Raw genomic sequence first — 7,593 nt, 5'->3', positions numbered from 1 at the left:
ATATAGGGGAAACACTGATGCACCATAGTGAACGAACACCAAATAAGGACCTCTGACTTGAAAAGCTAGACAACCGGAGGACATGAGTAGGTGGTTTAGGAAAAATACACCTGACATCAAGTAAACTGTATATTTATCATCAACTACTCACACACACAAACACAGCATAGAGCACTTGCATGCAAATGTTAGTGAACCTAAGACGAGGAAGGTAAACTAATTCAGGGTGCAGGTATTAAATGACTGGATTACTGTTAAAGAAGGTCTAGGCTATAAACTTATCTGCATCAATACAATTTGTATATTAAAACATGTTTAAAAAATACCAGAGACCTAGAAAGGTGATATCCTATTATTTGAGCAATATTTCATAAATACAACATTTATGTACAAACCTTCATGATGAAGGTACTAACCTTCATGGTACAAACCTTCATGAAGCCTCATCCCCATCCACGGGTCAGGAAGAAAACAGTGTTGGATTTTAAGTGAGTTTTATTACAACATAGATTGTTTAAAACAGTACAGAGAATAAATCCACACAAGTTACCCTTTTGATCATGGAATAAACCTGAAATAAGAATGAAGCTAGAGACTGATAATAATAATCCATAGATCTGGTGGTAAACTCCTAAACAGTTGGAATCATCATCATCATAAAGGAGGACCCTCACCAACCATATGGTTGGGGACAGGGCGTCCAACAACACACAAAGTGTGCTGTGAGGGCCTCGTCACCGACTTACTCTACACAACAGAAAATCATATATTTACAGGAAACTTGCCTTTTTGTAAAGGGGGGGGGGGGTACGATCATGTTACTCCAGCAGCGAGCAGTCAAAATAATATGAACCATATTTAACACACTTCACTTCTACAAACCTGAGTGAAACATGAGAAGAAAAACACCATACATGTATCAAATCTGCACAACGACAAAGTTGTCATTATCAACAAGTTGTTTTGTGTGTTTTGTTGTTTCTATGTTTTTTCCCCCATTAAAGATGTCATGTTAAATGTCCGTGTGCTGCGTATATATATTTTTTTTCATCAATACTTTTCTTCACCATCACTGGTTGGTCTTACTGCTCATTGGCTTGGGCTAGTTTTAAAAAGCACAAGGTGAGAAAAGGTTTAACCACCAAACCTAGTGAGGGGCCAGGTCGTTGCGACTGCTTCAGTATCGTCCTGCAGGAGACATGACGGGGGGCCTCATGCCCATGGGAGGCCCTCCTTGGTATCCCATCGGAGGGCCCTGCCCATACGGAGGCATCCCGCCCTGCATGTAGCCAGGCATGCCCTGGGGGGGACCTCCATACTGACCTGGAGGGAAGAGGAAGTATATTGAAACATCACAGTCACAATGCAAGCAAATGCAAAAAACCCATGTTTTGACTGGTATGATACTTGGGTCTTTCGTGCCATCAAAGGCTACAAGTTTCTGGTCTAGTGATGCCATAATGTCTCCTACCGTGCATGGGGTGCCTCATGCCAGGTTGCTGGGGGGGCATGCCCTGCTGTGGGGGCATCATGCCGCCCACGGCCGCCACAGGAGGGGCAGACATGTGGACCTGCCCCTGCCTGGGCACGTTACGCTGGTACCGGGGCAACTGAGCCCGTCGCTCCTCCTGTTACCGGGCAGACAAACACAGAGAGGATTCTTAGACAGGACGCAACACTAGCCTATCCCTTTCAGTGCAACGGCAATGACAAATCACACAAGTAACTCAATTATATTAGATTGAACTAATTTGCTTTAAACTAATATTACAAGTATCAAAACAGATAAATGTACTTTATCTCATTCATTACTTACTGTTTAAGGGCAAAACGCAAAGCAGGAGCAACTTACCAGTGAGATATCCTCATCAGGGTGGATCAACTTACTGGTTGCACTCATGGTGGTGAGGGTGGCTGGCTTACTGGTCACTGTGGCGGGGGGCTTGGCCACAGTGTTACTGGGGGGGTTGGAGGAGGAGGCCGAGGACTGGGTGTAGGCGGGGAATGTTGCTTTGGGAGGGTCAGAGGAGGTGGAGGGCGCGTTGTGGGGCACAGCTCCAGAGGCACTCTGCTGGGCCTGGGAGACAGGAAGGAAGAGGCACCGTCAGATGGGTGAGCGACTCCTCATAATCACACACAGATTACAATGCTCTCCTCTCATAGGAAACAGTTATTTAGACATTTGACCTATTGATTCCTTAGAAGTGCGTTCTAAACAGAATTTGTCCCATGATTTTTGATCACAAAAAGATTGGTTGATTCCTCAGATTTTTATAAGCAGAGTGCACTGTACATCTAACGCTGAACCGATTAGCACTTTAAATGACTGGAAAATATCAGGATTCCACAGGTGGTTATATTCATATAAAATTGCAGTTTGAAAAAGTGATTGAAACATCAGTTCAGCTGAAACACTCAAGAAAAACTTGTCATATCACATATTGCTGATGAGCATTGCATTGTGCGAAATACCATCTGAGGAAATCATGCTAACAAGTCAGGGGAAGGGAAAAATGACTCAAATGCAAGCTGTGCCTAAACAAAACACATATTTAAATCACCAATCCAGTGCTAAGAATACTAAGGCAGGCCACACACAGGCAACCAAATCAAGCGGATATGCTGCATGCCACAAGCGTCTATGGGACATGGGAGTGAAAGAGTCCTGCCTACTTGTGGAGTGTTAGAGAACAGAGGCTTAGAGGCAGCAGACTGAGAGTCTGCAGTGCTACTGGGAGAGGCTGTGATGGTGTTTGGAACATGAGAGCCCATCTGCAGCATAAAGAAGAGAGGCAGAGTGTGAACAACACTAGCAGAACCTAGAGTGAATACCAGCAGCTCTAGAGAAGAAATCGAGAAGAGGGCAGTTTGATAATGAGCTATAGTTGACTATTGTTCCGTACTATGGATGCATTACCGATACAACTTTGCTATTGCGGCGCCATATTAGGCTTGGACGGTATACCATATACCGGGGTATTTGGAAATAGCCACAGGATGGTTTTTCAATATCATTGAAATTATTTATTTGGAGATTGCATAAATGTGAATATTTGTTGCTACATTCCAAGTAAATATCTACAGTCAACTTGTGCAATATATTAAGAGACAATGTTTGAGTATTTCATTTCACCTGTCAAATCATTTTTTATTATGAAGCTTACCGCTAGTACCCAGTCACATGGTGTTTGTTTGCAAGCACACAATAATCAGGATCAAAGCCTTGTGAGTAATTCATTGTTGTGCAGCACACACCAGGTGATCAGGTTACAGTATGGAATTCACAACTAAATGTTCACCAGCTAGATGTTTTATAACTTAAGTAAACTTTTAAGTAAAATGTGCTAAATGCTCTGTAGCTGTACATCTGGTTTGCTAATTTAGTAGCTAGTTAGCTATCTAACTAAGTGGTTAGCTTCTTACAAAATTAATTATACTGCCGGTAACAGCAGAAAACCCCCTCCTGGATCAAGAGCCTTGCCGTCTAATAATTGTGTTGTGCATGCACCAAACTGTAGCATATCTAAGTTACTTTTATAACTTTGTGAACTGGGATGTCTCTCCTGAAAACAGTTTAGGTCAGAGGCTGTCTAAATGTTCACGATGCAAAATCCCACAGAATGATAAAAAGCACATGTACTTGTTAGCATTGCTAACCTTTGAATTACAAAAGCTCAGCTGGGGTTTGAAAATAGTGCCCCTTGTGATCAGTGCCGGTATTACCAAATATACCGATATGGCACATGTTCGGTATGACAATCTGGATACCGCCCAAGCCTACTCCCCATCATTAATGATGATGATACTCTGATAGTATGCATGTGCCTGAGATGAGCGCACCAGTATAACCATCTTACTACAGAGGAAATCCTCTTGGTGTCCATTGAATAATTCACCAGTTAAAATGAAGGTAAACCAATGAGACAGGTATGACAAGCTACAGCTCCATCCCACCTCGCCTCTAGGCAAGGTGACCCACCTGTACTGCGCTGGGGAACAGGGGCTTGCTGACGGCAGCAGGGGTTGCTGCGGCGGGCCTGGGCATCCCTGCCGGGGTTGGGGCCTGGGCCATGTGGGGAATACCAGGACGGTGACCCATGTGAGGTGGCATTCCTATAGACAAGACATCAGGTCTCAATATCAAATCACAGTTCTTTCTCAAGGAGTTAGGGGAGCAGATGGTTTCTAGGTCATGATAGAATGTAGTGAACATGATTTTGTGCTACTAGAGCCAGGACGATAAACCGAAAATGATCGACATCGACCACTTATCGTGGGCATTTTGCTGATATCGTTCATTACCATAAATAACCTATAGGGCCCTACTAGAGAAATTTGATGTTTCAGCAAACTTCTTTTGTTTCATATAGGTGATTGATAACTGAACAATCGATAGCGACAACATTCAAAGTAGTAGTATTTTTTACGGGTAATATTAAAACAACGGTGGTGCACATTCATGTTTGAAGCTTATCATTAAATAGTTTTGTCCATGTCGCCCAGCTCTATGCACCATTCTATTCTTGTGAAATTGTCAACTCGCTCACTCACAAGCCTCATATAGGAGAATAGTCCTAGATCAGAGGGGAGAGGGCCGCGGTGCTGTATCCCGTCAATGCCAGACCACCCCACCGAGTACAGATTGACTGGAGTAAGGGAGGGGAAGAGGAGTACCTCCTAGGACAGTGCTTACCTGGCGGCATACCGGGCATCCCTTGCATCATTGGAGGCATCATCCCTCCCATCCCGTGCATCATGCTGTATGGAGATCAAACCAACAGGTGTGAGTTACAATCTGAATGATCAAATCTAACTGTCTGAAGCTTAAATAATAAGTCAGATTCTGCTACGATGGAGCAGTTCGGGGCGACATTTAACTCCTGCAAAGAGTGAGCAAACGCATTGAGATGAAAATGTCACCCACTGAGTAGTACGAGTTAGTACTCACCCTGGTGGCATTCCGTGCATACCAGGGGGCATCCCATGCATCATGGGCGGGACACCGTGACCTGGCATCATAGGGGGCATTCCTGCATTGGGGAGAAAAGGGAAAGAACTAGATTTTAAACACACCAGGTATAGCTTATCATCCATTATATGGCGATGAAGGGAATGTATTTTTTTCCAGTTTGTGGTTTGTTCAGAATGGGCATGATTCATTCACAATTCAGAGCAGTTGAACATTTTTGCCAATCATCATTACTTTGATGCAAATGTCTTACTGGCAGAACAGAGCAATCGCATGGCCATTCAGCCCATGTTCTACCTGAGTAAGCTCCTGGTGGCATGCCTGGAGCCCTGGCCCCAGGGGGGATGCTGGGCTGGGCCATGGGAGGGACATAGCTAGCCTGGGGCTGGGCAACAGGCATCTGCTGCTGAACGAACGAAGGGCCTGGAGCATCATCGTCGTCGTCATCCTCGTCAGAGTCGTCCTGATTCTGCTTCTTCTTTTGGCTCTCTGAACACAAGGGGGTATTTTAGCCACACAATATTTGTTTAACATGATTTGTTGTGGCTGTAGATTTCTATGGTCTTAACCCCCCCCATTTACAGATGCAGGAAATGTTAACACTAACTAACCCTGCTTTTGTTCCAATGTCCGTCTCCTCTCCTGCATATCCTTCTCTGGAATTCCTTCCATGCCATAGATTTCCAACTCTATGTCTACCCTTCCAGGTATAGCGTTGGGGACCCCGTCGATGGTCTCTTTGTGAACCTGAAACACACACGACCCACACCATCAATGATTCATATCACAAATAAAAGGTATGACAACACAGATGAATGAATAACCAACATGTTGTTAATGTGAATACCAACCTGCATACAGTGAATTGCCAGCCCTGGACCAGTGTACAACTTCTTGTGACATATATGGCACTTAAAATGTTTGGCCTTTTGATGTTGGATGAGGATCTTTTCATCATCGAAATCTCGATTACAATACCTTCAAGTTGTGAACTAAGGAAATGTCAGAGTATAAACTAACGTCAGCAAGCTAGCTAGTTGGTTTCAGTTAATTCAATCGATGGTGCTCCCTGCTATTAACGTTACTCCTTTATTTGAACGTAAGGTATAGTTACTCTTTGAGCACAACTTCTGACCACCATCTATGACAGACAAAGTATGCCGAGTAAGCGTCAAACTGGGTAGTTGTAGATAGCTACATAATGAATACAATAAGTTACTTTGCTAACTAATAAACCCGCTGGCTAGTTAGCGAACATACCTAGATTTCCGGTATAAATGTTCGACAATGTACACCATTTAGGTTAACTTTGTTGAGATAAAACTAAAAGAGAATGTTGTAAACTTAAATTGCCACAACAATATTACAAACATACGACAAAGTATCAAAAGTCCGAACGGGTCTGGTGAGGCCTACAGTATCTTAGTAGCTACCTTGCTAAGCACTCGAGCCCTCACTTTCCTTTCATGATTTGCGTTTGGTCTATTCCCCAAACCAAAGGATACCAGCACCATGGCTTCATCTGCTTCTTCTTCTTTCGCCCCATCTTTCAGATAGTACTTGGAAAGCTAACGTAGAATAACAAACACTGAAATTCGTTCTTATTATGTCATAAACATTAGCGACATGCTGTGTGACAACGCCGAAAATGGCGCTTCTTCAATTGGAGGAAATGGATTATGATTTGCACCCACAATGCTGTGCTGATGGAACACGTGCACTAAACAAAAGTGATTTAAATACGTCTTTCCAGCATTTTAACGAAGTTGTACATTTTGGGCGATTTGATCCGATATAATCGGAATTTAATAATCACACCACATTTTCATATTATCTTATGTTTTTCTGCTAATTTCGCGTCATTTCAATGTATTCTGTGCTGGTGTAATAACTGTAATGTCCACATGGGCGCGACATTGCACCATACTATTGTGTGGTGATGAAGGCGTCAATGCTGAAATCAATTCAAATGTAGATCCATGTAGTCAATGACTGAGACCTGCTGACTGATATCGTGACTTGAATAAATACGAACATATTGAGTTGCGGACCTATCCCTCCCTATAATAGAACAACAACAACAACAATTAAGCAATAAGACATGGGGGTTAACAACATGTTGGTTATTCATATTCATTAGTGGTATATGGCCAATATACCAGCGCTAAGGACTTTTCTTACGCGGAGTGCCTGATACAGCCGATTAGGCGTGGTATATGTTGGCCATATAGCACAACCCCCCGATGTGCCTTATTGCTATTATAAACTGGTTACTAGCGTAATTAGATAAGTAAAAATACATGTTTTGTCATACCCGTGGTATACAGTCTGATATACCACGGCTATCAGACAATCAGCATTCAGGCTCGAATCCCCCAGTTTATAATATTGAACAGCACCAACTTGCAATGCATGCCATGCATTATGATATGGATGTTCAATTTCATTTGATTAAATAAAATGTTCTATAAAAATGTATTAGATCAGTACATAGACTCAATAGGGCCTATATTGTGAGTCCCCCAGCCCAGTGCCTTGCATATAAGCCAGACTAATTTGAATAACTGAAAATAACTATACCCAAAGCTGTGCTCAGCAGTCTGAGCAGAAAGGAAACAATAAAT

General features: G+C 42.9%; 1 protein-coding gene across 2 annotated transcripts; it reads right to left on the bottom strand.

Moving 5' to 3' along the window:
- Positions 1 to 477: 477 nt before the first annotated feature.
- Positions 478 to 6,680, bottom strand: LOC109865789 (BUB3-interacting and GLEBS motif-containing protein ZNF207). 2 transcript variants are annotated; one of them, XM_031798806.1, is made up of 11 exons: positions 6,475 to 6,656; positions 5,821 to 5,947; positions 5,581 to 5,716; positions 5,267 to 5,458; positions 4,949 to 5,030; positions 4,694 to 4,758; positions 3,980 to 4,113; positions 2,674 to 2,772; positions 1,853 to 2,077; positions 1,472 to 1,628; positions 934 to 1,323 (listed from the first exon to the last, which is right to left on the bottom strand). In XM_031798806.1, the coding sequence occupies exons 1-11, from the start codon at positions 6,513 to 6,515 to the stop codon at positions 1,178 to 1,180; spliced, it is 1,404 nt and encodes a 467-aa protein (XP_031654666.1). In that variant the 5' UTR covers positions 6,516 to 6,656; the 3' UTR covers positions 934 to 1,177. The 2 variants fall into 2 exon arrangements, with proteins under 2 accessions (XP_031654667.1, XP_031654666.1); XM_031798807.1 differs by lacking the exon at positions 2,674 to 2,772 and having other exon boundaries at positions 478 to 1,323; positions 6,475 to 6,680.
- Positions 6,681 to 7,593: the final 913 nt, after the last annotated feature.

Source organism: Oncorhynchus kisutch, linkage group LG20 (assembly GCF_002021735.2).
Source record: "Oncorhynchus kisutch isolate 150728-3 linkage group LG20, Okis_V2, whole genome shotgun sequence".
NCBI classification, from domain to species: Eukaryota; Metazoa; Chordata; class Actinopteri; order Salmoniformes; family Salmonidae; genus Oncorhynchus; species Oncorhynchus kisutch.
The sequence above is the reverse complement of the archived record's forward strand: the minus strand, read 5'-3'. Positions and strand labels throughout refer to the sequence as shown.

Excerpts from the sequence above, each read along its gene's own strand:
- LOC109865789 (XM_031798806.1), bottom strand. The coding sequence starts at position 6,515 with ATGGGGCGAAAGAAGAAGAAGCAGATGAAGCCATGGTGCTG. Across the intron at positions 5,717-5,820 it reads TGGCAATTCACTGTATGCAG|GTTCACAAAGAGACCATCGA; the intron begins GTTGGTATTCAC and ends TGTGTGTTTCAG. Across the intron at positions 4,759-4,948 it reads ATGCACGGAATGCCACCAGG|CATGATGCACGGGATGGGAG; the intron begins GTGAGTACTAAC and ends ATCTCCATACAG.